Source organism: Maniola hyperantus, chromosome 5, assembly GCF_902806685.2.
Source record: "Maniola hyperantus chromosome 5, iAphHyp1.2, whole genome shotgun sequence".
Lineage (NCBI taxonomy): Eukaryota > Metazoa > Arthropoda > Insecta > Lepidoptera > Nymphalidae > Maniola > Maniola hyperantus.
In genome coordinates, this window is record NC_048540.1 from 12543459 (window position 1) to 12561801 (window position 18343).

At 36.6% G+C, this 18343-nt stretch overlaps 2 protein-coding genes across 3 annotated transcripts in view; both read left to right on the plus strand.

Annotated features, from left to right (window-relative positions):
- LOC117982671 (uncharacterized) overlaps positions 1-7144 on the plus strand; it is a 31194-nt gene extending 24050 nt beyond the window's left edge. For both annotated transcript variants that reach the window (XM_034969043.2, XM_034969045.2), the window contains exon 22: positions 700-7144. In XM_034969043.2, the coding sequence (XP_034824934.1) occupies positions 700-860 (161 nt within the window). In that variant the 3' untranslated portion in view covers positions 861-7144. The remainder of the gene's footprint in view (positions 1-699) is intronic.
- A 1223-nt stretch (positions 7145-8367) lies between these two features.
- On the plus strand, positions 8368-18327 carry LOC117982672 (uncharacterized). Its single transcript, XM_034969046.2, has 5 exons — positions 8368-8526; positions 14826-15731; positions 15818-15893; positions 16160-16301; positions 16702-18327. Exons 1-5 carry the CDS (start codon positions 8500-8502, stop codon positions 16856-16858), a joined length of 1308 nt encoding a protein of 435 aa, XP_034824937.1. The 5' UTR covers positions 8368-8499; the 3' UTR covers positions 16859-18327.
- Positions 18328-18343: the final 16 nt, after the last annotated feature.

Genomic DNA, 18343 nt, shown 5'->3' on the forward strand with positions numbered 1-18343 from the left:
CGGTTTGATCCTGAATGTCTATGTCAAATATTAGGCTATGGGTGACGTGAATTCAAAGAAAAATAGGCGATTCATAGGCTACCTAGCGTAGAAATATTATAAGCGTAGGAATGTAGGAACATTTGACGCCTGCTAGTGACGTCGAAGCCTCGACGTTTTGTTACAAGACTGTCCTGAACTGTGACGACGTGATGAAACGCACATGGCTAGGCAGCGCACATTGTTGCGCATATGAGTTGAGCCAGAGTACAGCTACACTTTTGTTGGATGCCCCGCGACACCTCAAGGCTTTTTAGGGTTCTGTGATAAAACAACCCTTATAGTTTCGTCCAGTCTGTCTGTATATTGTCAGCCTTTTAGAAATAAACTATAAAAATTATAAGATTCAATTTAACACAGTTATGGAAACCTGTTACTGACACAGAGGCATATTTATAATATTTCAAAAAAAAAATCAGGGTATCTCTTGATTCCTGAACATAAAAAAATATATTGGTTGGCCTCGTTGAATAGGTATTTAAAAATCGCGGGATTTTTTAAACAGTTTTTGAAAAAAAACACCGTTTAGATCGTCAAATTTTTTTTAGTGTGACTTTGGAAAATGGAATCCTTCCGTAAGGTAGAATTCCATTTTCCAAAGTCATACTAGTACTCATAGCGTTTTCTGACACGTACTTGACCTATGGCTTTGTTAATCAGGTTACGGGATGGGGTACGGCGCGTACGCAGCGAACGCGGCGTATTACGGCGGGTACGGCAGTGGCTACTACCCTCCCTACGGTGCGGCGCCCGCGGCCCCCTTCGCGGGTGCTCCGCCTGCGCCCACGGAGCCCTACCCACCGCCCAACCCGCAGTGGTAGAGCACTTAGAGACATTATTTTAAACATATAGCGAACTATAATAAACAATAAAAATAAAAACTTGGGCAGCCATATCGCACGACGGGGATATCGCCCTGTGGAGATAGATAGACCCATACAGTTTGTATCGAAATTTGTGACACGGCGAGATTATCGCCGCGATTCTCTCGTCCGTGGAGAAGGCGCCTTAGGCCTTGTACAGATGGAGCAACGAAAACGAATTGTGGACGTGGCCGAACACTCAAACGAATAGGTAGAGAAGAGCGAGGAGGTTTGGCACAGGATATTTGTTACAAAGTCGATTTGTTCGGTATCTATTGATATCGAATCATTTGTAATGATGAGCGTTTAGTGTGATATTAATGTTCAACAGTATAATGAAGCTTACACAGATAGCCATGGGCAGAGGTAGTAGATATACAGCTTGTGTCAAAAAATACTAAGAATATCCTGTAGGAACAGTTTTTTTCGGGACAAAAATATCCTTTGTCCAACACTTTCGCTGTCTATTTAGCAAAATTTTAATGATGAGCGTTTAGTGTGTAATTTATTGATTTGTAGTGTATTTAAATGTCGATCAAAACTTATTCTGCGCGATTTTTGACAAAGAAATCGGATATCCTCTAACTCTTCCTGGTATCATTACAAATCCATGAAATAGATCACACCTAAAAGCTACTTTTCCTCAGTCTCCCCTACCGATCCGTTAATTCTATAACAATAGTGGCGACCGAGCGTTCGGTATCCATCGACCACGCCCACAATTCGCCTTCGTTTGCCTTCGCCGCTCGGTATGTACCTACATGGCTTTAAAGTTTGTCGTACTTTGTGACTGTTCAGGACCCTTATAATCTAAGAGATGGCGATTATAATTCATAAAGATCGAATACTTAATGTATTCGATCTTTGTAATAGTGTAATATTTGTCACTTAGTATGGAAATGTAAACAGTATTTTTTTCTAATTCCTTTACTTATTTTGTTTACAGTGTAGAATGTAGAATTACATGCCTAATTTATTAAATTGGGTTTCTATTTTAACCTCTTGTCGTTCACTGACTACACTTTGTATATATATCAATCATAAACACAGAAACAGTATGACTCTGCCCCTTTTGTTCTTCAACTAGCTTATTCCCGCGACTTCCTACACATATTTCATACCCCTATTTTACCCCCTTAGGGGGATGAGTTTTCGAAATCATTTCTTAGCGGATGCCTACGTCATAATAGCTATCTGTATGCCTAATTTCAGTCCGATCCGCCCAGTAGTTTGAGCTGTGCGTTGATAGATCAATCAGTCAGTCAGTCACCTTTTCATTTTACATGGACAATGGGGTCGATTCTGTTGTACACAATCTCTAAACTAAACTAAATTAACCGGTCTAAATCTAGTGCTATCCTTTTCCGCAAGCAACAATATGAAAGGGATAGCAATAGATTTAGACGTGTCATTTTAGTTTAGTTTAAGAGCTTGTGTACAACAGAATTAGCCACAATATAATGGAAGATTGTTGAAGTTAAATATTTAAAATACCTATATTTTAAAAAGTAATGTATTTTCATGTATTTGATCAATATGAATTATTTTTGCCGTCTCTTGCATTTCGAGTGAGTGACACGATCAAGTCATCTGATTTGATCGTTCATACCTATTGTTTAATCCTAATGTAATATGCCATTTATAGTTACTAGAATGATTTTATTAATTACATTAATTATTAGAACAGAATTCGGGCGTCGCCGTCTCTGTAAATTTTTGCAAATCTGTGAGTGTATTGATTTTTTTTAATCTAGTGTATTTGATATATATTTTTGGTGACTTTAAAATGATTTAATATGAATGAAGTGGAGTGCATGCACCTCTTCCAAATAGATGCGAAACAGATACAGTCAACGTTGGAAAAAGAGCTCTGACCTTGAACTTGCGCAGTGGGCGATTTATCGATATATTCGTTGGTAAAACGGAGGCGCAACGGCGGGGATGTCTACTACCTATGCAGCCACGTGATTGGTTTGTCAGTCAACTTTCGTATCTGCAACATCCTCTCCACTGAGGTCTAGAACTCTTTTTATCTGAGATGGACCTAGATACCGATCGGTTAGTCTCGAAATGCTGGTCAGTAAAAAGGATCGTATCCAATGTAATAAGAAACATAATCGTAGTGCGAATATTCCAGTCGGAATTCTAAGAATAAGCCCGTATTGTGAAATATTACAACGCTATTTTTTCCGCAGTATCCTATGACATGGAAATTGTTCGCGCGTATTTTTTCATGAGTGCGTTTGTTTGGCTTCATACAATTTCTATATGTCACAGAATTTTGCGAGAAAAACCGTGCGGTAAAATTCGCAGTGCGGGCTCACCCTTAATCTATTCTGGAGGGGTTTTTAATGAAATATTTTCTTTTCTTTTTTGTACATTGTTTTTATTTTGCTTGACGATATAGATATGAGATTGAATTAACTAAATTTGATGTATCAGTACTTATTAAATAGTGTATGATGCGCGATGACTGTCTTTGAACAAAGTTTCCTTGTTTTGTGTGTGAATAAAATTAAATCCATAAAAGCGATTAGAATTAATTAATTAAATGTATGTTCAAAATAAATCTCAATATTTCCAATTGTATACTTCAATTAGACGCGGTTTATACAAAAGTGGCGAGTAAAGATATTGTCGCTTAGACATTTCCTCCATAGATTAATAGGTTGAGATCTATAGACATCGACTTTTTCATCGAGTTATAACGAGACAGCGTTATGTCTTTGGCATAAATCCGTCTCTTTTAATTCTGTTTTAGTTCTGAGCAAAGTAGTTCTATAGATCTGTCTATGGCATTGCCGTCAGGGCCACTCTTGCAGCGTGAAATCGAAGAAGCATATTTTTAGATAACTGAAACTCAGCTTTATTTAGTCACGCATTTGGTTAAAATTAGTTTGAATGGAAACCAAAACCGAAAAGACGATTTTCTTATATCAAAGTAAAAGCTGAATTTCAGTTGTTGTTTTAAAAGTCCAAACCGAAGAGACAATTTCCTTGTTGTTTTCGTTAAATCCAATTTCAACCATATGCAAAAGTAAATAAAGCTGGATTTCAGTTGTTATTTTAAAAGTATTTTGACTCCACTCTGCAAGGTTGGTAGTATACTCGCCACTTCTATATAAACCGCTCTTTAGAGCAAATGGTGGATGTAAGTGCAGTATTTCCATTTGTACGGCTATGGCTCGGTCGGTAGATGTGATAATATGTTGCTAATCTAGCGTATAAGTCGAATGTAGCGTATAAGGAGTATTTATCGTTTAACTAGGTTAGATAGGCGTATATAATTTAGATTGTCTTAGAAATTTTGGTTGTCATTTTAATCGTTCTACCTCTGTGGTACGAAACTCTGGATCGAATCCAATCCGATTGTCTTAAGGTTTACACGGGCAATTTTTAAGCAAGTCTTACTCGGTAACACAGTAGACTGGATCTTTAGACTCGCAGTTCTTATCATTGGCTGTTATTTTTACACTTTCAGTGCCTATTCGGTAGTACCTACAATCTACATATAAGTCAGAAAAGCTTATTTCAAGGCAATTCTGCTAAGCTATATTATATTTAATTTTAACTGACGATTAAAAACGAAAAATTTCATTACAAAAACTTTCCAATTTCTTTAATCCTCAGTTAAACATCATTTGGCAATAATTGGAAAATCCCTAAAATAAATTGATAGTTCTTATTAAAGTAGTGGTGTCTCTTTCTTAATATTGCTGAAAAGGATAGAAATTACCTACTTTTTAGATTCATGAATTTAGTTAAGTGATTTGAGGACAACCGAGTAGTCACTATTGGCTAAAATTCACAGTATAAGCAAGCTGCAAGAGTATACTAGTACTTGAGCCAGTAAAATTGATTGCGACGATCGCATTACATCTATCCAGAGTTTCATAATACAGGGGTTATTCAAAATACAGCAAATATTTAGAGACATTTGAGTTCATTCTTATGCTTAAGGAAGCAAACTGGTGTTATACTACACCGGTTTTTACATTTGTAAGTACAAGGTTTGATTCGAAAATCTCTAAATATAAAAATATAAACTGTTTCAACATGAGTGGTATGTAAGTATGTTTATAAATATCATCGTTGCGTCGACCTTTTTTAATGCGTATCTAATCGATTGACAATTTTCCCTATACATTTTTGGTAAAAGCCATCTGACTAAAACTTAGTTCACGGCATAATTGGGTATTTGAATCCAATTTTTTATTACTTTATTATAAACAAGGATAAAAATAATGACGTTAACTAAAAAAAACTAACTAAATCGATCAAATAATAAAAAAGTTATAAGCATTGAAATATTTCTGCAATAGAATTATGACGTCATTTAGCAAATGCCGTTGTAGCTTCGTGCGGTTTCATACAATTTTCGTTTGCGAGAAAGGGATAGAAGACCCTCCCACTTCAAAATTAAAATGCCTGTACTTTTTCTTCTTCTTTGTTGGATTTTAATATTTTTTTCAGCGTAGGTCATTATTTTCATCCTAGTTTATAATAAAGTAATAATATTTATCAAATTCAAAAGTAGTAAAATACTCAATTCAGTTGAACACGAGTTAAGCCTAAACTAAAATAAGAAAAAAAAATTAGTGCTGACTTTTAAGACAAATAATGATACCTACTGATAATTGACAAGCGCTTTAGCCTCAGTCAATTTTGAATTAAACTGAAGTAGCATTATTAAATAAAAAACTTTTTTTTGCAAGTCATTGCCAAAAAATATTCCCACCTCGCGTCACGTAATGTTTTCTCTGCATAGAAAATACCAATTTTTTCTCTATAATTTTGAGGTTATGGTCGATAATGCCCAATAAGAAATAGTTTTAAATTTTTATACTATCTACAACTTCTACATTTAATTTTTTTCGATAGGATGCATAGTTTAGCCGCAAATCGCAAAAAACGAATATCCACCCTTAAACACGCCCCACACCCCCATCCAGTACTTTTACTCGGTCGGGTCGATTTTTCCTTAATTACTTACACCATTAATACTACATTTTCCGACCTTTCGTATACTTTTAAGAATTTATCGTATTTTCGGTATTTAAAACGGTAACTGCCCTGGTCTATCAGTGTTTTCAGCTTATGTACACAAATTTTGGTCGACGCACCGACGATATTCAATAGCTATTTATCTCATATGTGTTTGAGCGCAAATTGATGTTCTCATTCGATATCTATTACCATAGTAGAAAAAATGTATTTTTTCTTTGGTGTGTTCTTTTTACTTTCCTTACCTCTGAATATCGGACTTTTGTGTAGGTTTACTTCAAAAAAATGTTATAGGTACATACTTACTTTTTGTCTTATTTCAATCTATGAATCGACTTGACACCACTGTGACTGTTTCGAATCCAAATGAAATGTTAAAATATTTTTTTCTACAAAACTAAATTGCAAGGATGAACATTAGCATAAATTTTACAGTACGTGGCCAAAAGTAATGTACATCGGCCTTTAGAATGACATTTCGGCTTTGTTCTGTCACTTATTCGTATATGACGTTTTGTCGGTCTCAACGACGGACAACGCTCTACAAATTGCTATCTAAAGGTCAATGTACATTACTTTCGGCCGCGTACTGTACAATGTTATCTGTAAATATGCCAGGGGCCGACCAAATGCAAAATCAATTTTGTCGTTTTGACAGTTTTGTTTTGTAAATCTGACAAAATCTCAATAAATTATTTATTCTTTTATCTATTTAGCGATTGAAAAATCGGTCGTAAATCACCCCAGTTTAGTTTAATACTTAAATACTTACCTACTGTGGTACCCGTACCCACATCTATAAAAGATCTATTTTTTCTAAGCTGCCTTAAAAAATAAAGTCTGCTGGTTCGAGTTATTTTGAAGCTTTACTCACTATATTTAAAAAAACTTAAATTACTTAGTGAATTATTTTATTAGAACAGTTTTTGTTTATACTTTTAATTATTTCATTTTGAAATCTTTTATTTAAATGTACATCACTTTTTTTAATGCATTTTATATATTTTTTATTATTATTTTAAAACACGCCAGAGGAAAAGTAGAAATTTTAGTACCGTAACTATATACATGTATGTAATATGATTTTTACTTGCGGTTAATATTGGATTCAGTATGATGTCCCGTGTACAAATGTTCGAAGTCATACATAATAATTATTATAATAAACATTGCATTTTAAAATGGTCAAATAGTTACTGTACTGACGGTATCAAATAAAGAATCTAACAAAGTGTAAATATTGTTTTTTTTCTAGTTCACTGCTCGGAATTCATTCGATAAGTTACTCGATCGATAAGTTAGTCTTTGACAAATAAGTGTTGCTAACATGAACGTATACTTTTTTTTAAACACGGTTTATGGTTGCTATGTACCTTATCTACAGATTACAAATAGATTACCTAACTAGTTAGTACTTAAAATAACAACTTACTCAACAGATAAGTTTATCTAAATATATAAAAGGAAGAGGTGACTGACTCACTGATCTATCAACGCACAGCTCAAACCACTGGACGGATCGGGCTGAAATTTGGCATTCAGATAGCTATTGACGTAGGCATCCGCTAAGAAAGGATTTTTGAAAACTCAACAAAGTAAAATAGGGGTTTGAAATTTGTGTAGTCCACGCGGACGAAGTTGCGAGCGTAAGCTAGTTTATAAATATATGGAATCACGTTTGATTTAAACTATATCGCCTTGAATAAGCATTAATTATGTTCTATTTTTCTACTCATCTAAGGTATAATAGCCATTATTATGTGCTATAAATATCCGTAGGTATCTAATACCACGGTATTTATCTCACTAGGTACTAATAAGTATTTAAATTAATAACAAAATTATTTTTATTCCAAGTGTAAGTTTAGATGAAGGAAACAGTTTTTCCCATTTTTTTCCCTTCATCCTGTAAAGCTGACAAAATTGATAGGTGAAGTATAATCTTAACAAAGACTTTGTATACTACCTATGTCGATGAATCTTAATGACCGCCCCTGTTCCAACTTGTCGTTTGTCGCTTGATGTTCCTGTGGCAGTACATTTTGCCACAAAATCGCTTTCCGACAAGTGTGAAGAATAGCTTCATATAAAATGTTCTGCCATTGGAATATTATACCGAATAGATTTTAAATAGGTACCGTACCTTGTACGGTGTACCTGATTTACTTATAAGGTCAAAATTATTAGGTTATAGTACGGGATAAGTCAAGATGGCAATCGGGGGGGGAACGCCCCGCGCACTCCCGGTGCGGGCGAGCGCGGGCACTGTGCGAGTACTAGGTATACGCATTACCTAGGCGCGACTGTATTCAAATTATTCGCAAATAGCAAACAACAAGTCTTATCTAAGCAGCTTCTTGTTAAACCAAATAAAAATTTAAGACAATTTCCTATACAAGTAGATCAGAATCGTTGATCTATAAAACGCAAGCGTGACCGTCGTCCGCCTTCATTATCACTATGTAAGAGGCTGCGCGAGCGCAGATCAAATAGCCGCCAACGCCAAGACCGCAGTGTTGTGACCATTTTTAATTGATTAAAAAAACGTGAAAGAGAAATAGATCAGTGACGTAATCTAGGTGTTGGTTTACGAATGAAAATGTGGGTGCAAACTTTATTTGTAAGTTTTTTTTGATTTTATATTTTATTAAGAACTTATATTATAGGGTAAACTACAATGGTAGGTACTAAACTCTTAAAACGGACGTGAGGAAACCTGCATGCCTGAGACGTTCTCCATAATGTTCTCAAAGGCGTATGAAGTCTGCCAATCCGCACTTGGCCAACGTGGTGGACTATAGCCGAACTAGGGTTGCCACCTCTTGATTTACGGGTTACCCGCATCAAAAATACGAGTTTTTTACGGGACACAGTTTTTTCAGGGTTCCGTACCTCAAAAGGAAAAAGGAACCCTAAAGGATCACTTTGTTGTCTGTCTGTCGTGTCTGTCAAGAAAACCTATAGGGTAGGTAGTTACTTCCCGGTGACCTAGAATCATGTTTGGCAGGTAGGTAGGTCTTATAGCCCACGTACCTAAAGGAAAAAATCAGAAGCCGGCTATGGGTCGATCATGATGACTTAAAAAGCACCTAGGTAGTTACATAATAATCGAACCCAGACCCCCCCGAATAGCTAAAGTATTAACCACTAGGTTATCAATCCGTAAAAAAAATACCTAACATAATGTTAGAAACCTCTTCGGAAGTGTTAACAACAACTACTTATAAAGTTTCAACTTTCAACACAATGGTACCTATAGACTATATAGACGATGCGCGAATGCTTAGATAACGAACAGACAAAAAGACGTCCATTAAGTAATTTTTATATTTAAGTAGATTTATGTCTAACTAGATGATGCCAGCGACTTTGTCCGCGTCCGCCAGGTCTTTATCTATATCCATGCAATCCTTTGCACCGTTGCGACGTGATTGAAGGACAAACCAACAAACAAACACACTTTCACATTTATAATAAGGGTAGGTACTGATTTCACCAAGCAAATTAATCATGGTTTACTTTAGTTAACATTCTTTGTATCTCTCCTTTTTGAAAATCGCGTATGACATCTGGCAAAAAGGAATAGCATTACAAATGTTTAAACGGGGATAAATGCTTGGTGAAATTGGGTCTTAGGCACCGATACCTTAGCAGATGATTGAGGCGGTATGTATTCCAATTTTGACGCTAATTGCAACATTACACAACTACCTATAGGTACTTATGTATCTATACCTGAGTACTTGTTGTAAATAAATACCAGCTAGGTAACATTAATTCTTCCGGGAAATCGATCTAAGTATTACCTGCATAACCAGAGCAGTTAACGTCGTCCATCGGTTAAATAACACCTTGTTTACTAGTTTATCAAAGCAGTACAAGTTATGCAGTTTTACTAACATAACTTTTTATCACGTAACTAAGTGCTAGCTTGGACAGATCGACGACGACGCGATGAGCGATTGAAATGGCAGGATGTAGGTAAGTGAATTTTTAGTGAATTTTTTTATTTTTTTTTAAATAATATTAGCCATTGTAAATGACTAATATTCCTATTACCTCTCCAACTAAGCGTTAAGCTTGTGCTAGGAGTAGGTACGACAATAGTGCAACGGGCGGGGTTTGAACCGTCGACCTTTCGGTTTTCAGTCCACTACTTTACCCGTTGAGCTATTGAGGCTCTAAAATTTCAATATGGCTAACTAACTAATAATAACTGGCTGTTTCCATTTGAGACCATCATTAGCAATAACAATAGGATTATATTCGACATGCCACGTAAACAATAGGGGGTAATAAACCAAACAATCATAGAGCGCATTCATTTTTAAAGAAGCCGGTTCAACTTTTTATATTTTGTTGCGAACCAACCAGTGTCGATACTTTTGAGTTCACCCGCCACGAGTTAATCCTATTGTTATTGCTAATGACGGTCTCAAGTGGAAACACGCCAGTTAATATTGAATGCATTATACCTAAGTTAGAGCATAGCTCCAGGACACTGATGTCCCGGATACGCCTGACACGAAACTAACTGTACGAACAAGTTCATACCTTTAGGTATGCAAGCAATTTTCTCCCGTCTCTGGCAGAACCCGGGTATGTGTGGACAACGCTTTAAACAGTTCTTTGTATTTGGACACCCATGGAGCTGCGATTCCGTCACGCATCTTATGTGCCCAAACCTTTAAATACAGCCTTTTCCGCTTCCAGTGTGTTAATTTTCTTAGGAAGGCTTCTAGTCGCGGCCTATTAGTTGCACTTTCATTTTAATATCTCTCTCGGTAGGCGAGATAGTTCATTAAAATTATAACGACCTTTAAAATAGATTTTGTGTTCTGTACTTAATAGCGCTTCGAAGAAGATTGTTAATTATGACTAAACAACTGGTAGGTAGGTTTATAATTAAGAAGAAGGTACCTACTAAATTATTAACCTAACTGACCCGCCACGGCTTGCCTCGAATGGAATGTATATTTTGAAAATCAGTGAAGGGGTGAAATTTAAAAAAATCCTGAAACACGTAGGTAGTATTTCTTTTTTTAACCGAAAGCCCAAAAGTTATACCTATGTAGCAAGTTTATCAGAAGTGGGATTGTAATAAAATACTATAGTAGGTACGCGACAGGTTGAAATCGCAATCGAGGAGGGAACGCCCCGCACACCCGCGCTAACCCAGTGCAGGCGATCGTGGGTGTCGTGCGGGTGTGCGGGGCGTCCCCCCGCCTCATACTCCGATTGCTATCTCAACCTGTCGCACACTATACTTACTGAGCTTGATGTTGATAGTTCTCTTTGTTACGTTCAGTTCCTTGGTCTCTTGTGTGCTGATTTGCATTTGAACCGTTTAACGACCTTAAACATTAACAAAATACCTATTTTGGTTACGGTAAGTGATAATTTGGGTGTTTAGATTTCAAGGAAACTGCTGGCAAAAACAAAAGATTTGATATACCTACCTACCTACCTACTTATCTTCCTATTCGAAGTGGAGCCGTTGAATTTGTAACGAATACAGATGATTAAAATAAGTATATGCTGGTAACGAAATAAATAATTTCAAGGAATGTAGGTATAAGGTATATAATATGGTCCAACAGAGTACCTACCGACTAAAGTATTATCTACAATGCCTACAGTGATCCAAGATGATTTATCCACTAAGTTCGGTCTTCTGGCTCCGAAGATCTTAATATAATGGTGAAGATCCGACTGCACCAAGAATGAGTGACTATTGTACATTTTTAGGGTTCCGTACCTCAAAAAGAAAAAGGAACCCTTATAGGATCACTTTGTTGTCTGTCTGTCTGTCCGTCGTGTCTGTCATGAAAACCTATGGGGTACTTCCCGTTGGCGTAGAATCATGAAATTTGGCAGGTTATTCAGGTAATACATCCGAAAACCGTGGATTTGTGGTTACATCACACAAAAAAATTAAAAAGTGTTTATGAACAAAAAATTGGTAACTAGGTATTTTCAATTTTCAAAGTGTAAGATAACTATACCAAGTGTGGTATCATATTATGAAAAGGCTTTATCTGTAGGTATATTCTAAAACAGATTTTTATTTATTTTTCTGCACAATAGTTTTTGATTTATCGTGCAAAATGTCGAAAAAAATACGCGAGTACGGAACCCTCGCAGCGGCGGCGCGAGTCTGACTCGCACTTGGACGGTTTTCGTCAAAAAATGAGAACTAGATTTTTTGACGATGTGTACCTACTATTTTTTAAAGTTGGTTCAAAAACGGATTCTTCTAGAATAGTCTTGAATTTCGCAATAGATATGTAGGTTATCTAAAAATAAAATAATTGCAGACCAAGATAGGTAGGTACTTCGGAAACCGATATCAATACTTATTTAAGAACACTGAAACCGCAGAAGTGTCGCCTTTGAAAGCTGTGCCTTTCTAGGCCAGTCCTAGAAAGTACCTACCTACTCGTAAATAGGTATATTTGCATCATTAATCCTGACCACAACGTGGTAGATTCACGCTATAGTAGCACTCAATGGGCTAAACTAACCAAAGAAGTAAAGTTTATAGTGGGTAAATCTTTATACTCAAAAATTAGTTTTATCTGGTAAAAAAATAAACATCGAAGAAAAAAAAACTTGTGTAAAGAAAGTATAGTACGCGACAGGTCGAGATGGCAATCGGGGCATGAGACGGGGGGACGCCACGCCGCGTTATCCCGCACCGGGTTAGCGTGGGGGCTGTGCGGGTGTGCGGGGCATCCCCACCCCGATTGCCATCTCGACTTGTCGCGTACCTAAGAGTTGCCTGTGAAAAAACATGTGAAGAAAGTACCTATCTACCTTTTCGTTTTCAAAAGTTTCTTTGAATAAGTGTACCTATACTAAGTTAGGTACGTAGGTAGGTGCTCGTATGGTATGGTTCGGTTAACAAAAATCCTTAGACTGATAAAAATAGCTGAAAAACTTCAGTAACCTAAGTAAATTTGTATTTAGGCCCTACTAAATTTACTAGGTACGTACCTTATTATTCATTAGAATAATAAAATCATCAGTCGGCATTTCACATTTTGTAATAATACTTATTCCAAAGCGCACAATTGGATTGGATTCGAAAATTTTCATAAGGTTATATTTTTTTAATCGATCGGTAAGTATTCAGGTATTTCTCAATCGGCGGGAGAAGTCGCGGTCGAATGACTTAATTTAAAAATACTTCGCAATACTCTTTTGTCATTCTAACTTAAACAAATTTAAATTCTTTAAGTATTACCTACCTACTCTTTGAAGTGTCTTTAAAGTGGGTACATAGGTATATTTTAACACATTCATTCCTACATTCAGACGATCAAATCCAATACTGAAAAGCCGCAAGCACTTGCCGTTCCCGACGCAATAAATCTTATAAAGACGACTCAAGACTTCTTTCTGAAGAAGCCCAAGATTCGTCTAAATTAATAACCTTGTCTTTGACATTGATCGAGTCATACCTATCGAACGAATTGCAATTTCACGCTTTGGACTTATTTTCACTTTGAAAGAAATCTGAATAAACAGAGACTTACTTTCGATTTCAAAATAAGCTGTTCACGGTTCTTTGGACTAAATTCCCCCCTACTGCGACCAGTTGAGCCGTTAATTAGAATTTTAGAACAATCTTAAAATATCTATCTATCTGTTTTGAAATCTATTCTTAAAATCCGTTGTTGCCTTACGGCCGAAATTAATAATAATTCAATCTACCTATCCGTAATCTATCGATACCATTTTTGACAAATACAGCGTTCCCAAGTAATCTATCAACAGATTACAGATAGGATAGATTCTATCGTAAGCCGTCAGGTAGTCGTCATCATCATCATCAACAACCGATAGACGTCCACTGCTGGACATAGGTCTCTTGTAGGGACTTCCACAAGTCACGAACTTGCACCGCCTGAATCCAGCGGCTCCCTGCGACACGCCTCATGTCGTCCGTCCACCTAGTCTCTTACCTAGGGGTCCTAGAGGTCTTCCAACGGTGTGCTTTCCGGTGCGAGGTCGCCCTTCCAGCACCTTGGAACCGCAACGTCTATCGGTTTTCGAATTAGGTAGGTATGTATACCCTACCCAGTACCCATTGTCACTTCAGCTTCGCCACCCACTGAGCTGTCGGTTACTCTGGTTCTCCTACGGATCTAGGACCGAAGCAAGCTCTCTCCATCGCTGAGTTAGGTAGTCATCGGTTTATTATTATCATTAACATCGGATACCTATAGGTAGTAGCAGTGGCGTGCGCAGGGTTTGAAGCCAGGGTAGGCATTAGTTAGGTAGGAACCTGTTTACTGGCAGGTCATAATGTAAAATTTGCATTGAACTATTACAACTGGGGTAAGCAGTGCATTTATGCCTCTATGACCTGCACGCCACTGGGTAGTAGGTAAACGTTAAATCTAAATCGTAGTTTAGTATCTGCCGCCAACCGCATTCATAACACAACCCTTCCATTATTGGAAGGGGTCACGAGTTCATGACCCTCAACAATGAGGAATATGGACTTGTTTTTTTACCAATTTTATACTAAAGTAAAAAAAACCGTAGGTAGGTATGTACTTACATACAATTATACGCATTGTGTTGCGAACCGCTGTTCATCACAGCATTTTATTTGTACCTAGCGGTCGCCACAAGACAGCAGCGATTTCCTATTAGTTTTTAAAACACTTTTTTCTTTTCGTGGCACACTTTTTCCAATCACATTACATAATGTGATGTAATAGACAACAATTTATTCCTTTTGGTCGCCCGTTAAATTAGTAGACTATAAGAATGATCTAGTTCTAATTTATTTTTATTCAATCTCACCAAGTATTATATCACTTTCATCATCAACATTTAGTTTGCGAATGTATCGTTTTCAAATGTACGGTCTACTTACCTAACATTGGAATACTTTTATCATTTCAGGTTTCCTTATGCGTGGGTTCTATAGCAGCAATAAAAATACCGTTACAGCCATTAGAAAATACACATACCATAACCAAAAGAGTACCAACCCCCACAGACCAAATTCAGTCTCTACCGATTTACTATGTATCAGATGATAATGTCGACAGCTATCTGATTCCGCCTGATCCACATAAAGCTGAAGAAATAATTCGTGACGCAGTCCCTACTCCTGCCACATACTTACTACCACCATCACCAGATAAACAAAATGAGTATTTTGTTAATCCTGCAGAACCCGGAGAGCAGACTGAATGGTATCCTATCGCTGCAACGAATGCAAAGCAACAGGATGTAATACCACTTATTCCGCAAGATACACAACTAAATCCAAACGAAGCGAGAGTTAATCTAAGAACAGGCAAAATACTTCACAGAGGTCAAGTTATAACAGTACCATCAAGAAATCTATTACCACCTATAGAAAATGCTCAGGATGATTTTGTAATCCTGTCTCCTTCTCCTGAATTAGAATTGCCATTAGAGGAAATAGATCACACTCAGAACCAAAAAGTAAACATAAAGTTACCAATTTTAAGACCTCCTTTAGCGAAACCGCACCCTGTATTTAGAATAAGCCCAGAGTCTCTCCCTGTGCCATATATCACACCACCAAGAAATCCTCCTCAAGAATATAAGAATCCGACAAGGCTATACCCCAAAAAGTACATCAACGAATTTAAGCCCATACCTATACCGATATCTCAATATCAAGAGGAATCTGAAAATGACACATCTACTATTAATCCTGAATCTGAAGATACAATATTACATCATAATAATGAACATTCGACGCCGACGAAAGAGAAGAATATTTTTTACGAAGAAACTCAGAAAAAACGAAAGCAACAAAAAGAGGCTGCGAAAGTAAATTAATACCGTAACCTATTCAAAGCATATCTATATTTTCTTTTGTGTGACCTAGATATTAATCTTTGTCAAAACTATTTCAGCCGGCAAATGCATCTGGTGAAGAAGATAACCCTTCAGAACAAGAAGTTTCAGAATCCAACCACAGACACCATGGAAGTAAGTTTCATAAATTCTTTGTTAAATCTTGTCGCTGCTCAGAGTAGTTCTCGCCTCTCGCCTAAATTCTTTGACCTTTTTTCTTAATTCTACCTATTTGACTTGAGCCATAACCCAATATTTTTAACTCCGTTCTCCTGCCTCTATACCGCTTCGTTATAAAACTGTTTCTTCTTTCTACAAATCTTTCTACTGTTTTTCCTAAAGACAATTCCTTCCAGGAGGAACCTATGGAAAATTACAAACCAATTTTTTCAACATTGCAGATCACATACATCCTACTCACCCGAGAAAAGAACCGCGGAAGCATAAATCAGAACCTAAATCTAAAGGGGAACGTACCGAATTTAGGATGCACGGAATGAAAGGACCCCATAGCTATCAGTTTGGCTACGATACTGGAAAAGGGTAAATATTATTAGGTATTTTAATTATTAATTATACTCTTGAAATAATCTAAGCCAATAATAATCCAAGCCACCCCAAGGTACAGGTTTGGTATTATTGATCTGGATTAATGAATTTACAGAAACTTACCATACCGACGCTCAAATCTAGTGTCAAAGGTAGAAAATATTGATGATGCAGCGACGCTTGTCTTGTGTTTGCGTAATAGAACTTCTCTTGAGCTTCGCTTAGAAAAGTGTCTATGTTAGAAAAACTCGAGACATTAGTTAGCATCAGACGTTTTCAGCATTACGGCTACAAGCGTCGAGCGCAGTAATTTGTCATAAGTATATTACGCAAACGAGCCTTACAAAAAGTAATATAACTAGCGATGATTAATTTCTTTTGCATTTTTTTTCAGTAAAAACCGTCAGTTCCGGTACGAAGAGCGAGACAACGACGGGCACGTCAGAGGGCATTATGGATACGTGGACAAGTTTGGGAAGCTCCGCGTTGTCAACTACGACGCGGACCCTAAACTTGGTTTCCGGGCTGAAGCTCCTGTGGTGACGGACTGAAATTAATAAAGTCTTGAAGGCTTCTGGGACGCTTGCCGCTTGACGTCAAGCACGTAGTTTTGTTTTGCTTGATCATGCAGCTTGAACCAGCAAACGGCCCTTTTCTCATTTCTGGAACACTGTTCGAACGTGGCTTTAAACAATAATAAAATAGCATCAATCACCGTCAGGCAGTTAAAATGTAAATGCATGATCAAGCAAACTTTGTAAACGGTCAAAATGTTAACCAATCATAATCGACTTGGAAACCACCACACAATCACACATGTATGGCGACTGGTGTTGGATTCGGAAACATTGGTGTTAACTGTTATGTAATTCGTTTGTACATACTTAGTACCTACCCAATCTGTAAAGGAAATTATAAAGGCTGTAATGTTCTTTTTAAAAGTATTGAACATTGTTTTCTAAATTATTAGGTATTAGATGATAGCACTATGTGTAGACAATTTAGGTTAGTTTACCTACCTAATTCACACCTGTATTATTCACAAGATGTCCGCGACTTCGTCCGCGTGGTTTTTGGTTTTTAAAAATCCCGTCGGAACTCTTTGATTTCCCGGGATCAAAAGTAGCCTATGTCCTGTCCCGGGATGCAAGCTATCTATAGAGATAAGTTATATCTATAGAAAGCTAAAGATAAGCTATCTCTATAGATAGCCTGCATTTGGTATAGACCAAATTTCATCAAAATCGGTTAAACAGATGGAAAAAACGGACCATGAAAAGCTTTACTTTACGACAAAAAAAAAAGCAAGCAGACAGACAGACAGACACACTTTTGTATTGAAACTATTAGTATGGAGTATGGATATAGGAGGATAAAACATGCTCTTTGCTTGCGCATTCGACGCCTGCTACAAAGTACAAACTAAATACAGAACAAGCATAGCGCTAACAAACATTACTGTGTTGTATTAAAAAGTAATCTAGTACGACGGTCGTCCTGTAGAGGCGCGCCACGCACGACCATTGTGCACGTCTTCATATTATAAGTATTTATAACTCCGATCGCCTTCTGTTGCGTCACAGCATTCCAGAAACACTGCAATATTCGTTTTAAGTATAGGTACTTAAGTATTACTTAAACGTAAGGTTTGTATATTTTTCAGGCATTAAAATACAAATAAGCATTAACTTAAAATTAAGTACCTACCTAAGTAATAATTAACTAAGTAAAATAGGATATTAAAATATTAACCTTTTAATATTCGCCAAATAATATTTTAAGAGATATTTTAATCTTAATTTTTTTATTAAAATTAAAGGTCTGTTTACGAATAATAATATTTAAATTTAAAAGGATTATTATAGTATAGAAAAAGAAAGTATAGTATGTCCGTGCCATAACTCAGAATATTTGCGACGTACATTTAACAAAGAGACCTTAAATTTTAATAACATACATAATTAAATTATTTAAATATTCTTATTGTGATGTTAAATAAAATTTAAATAAACAAAAAAAATCTGTTTTTGTAACCG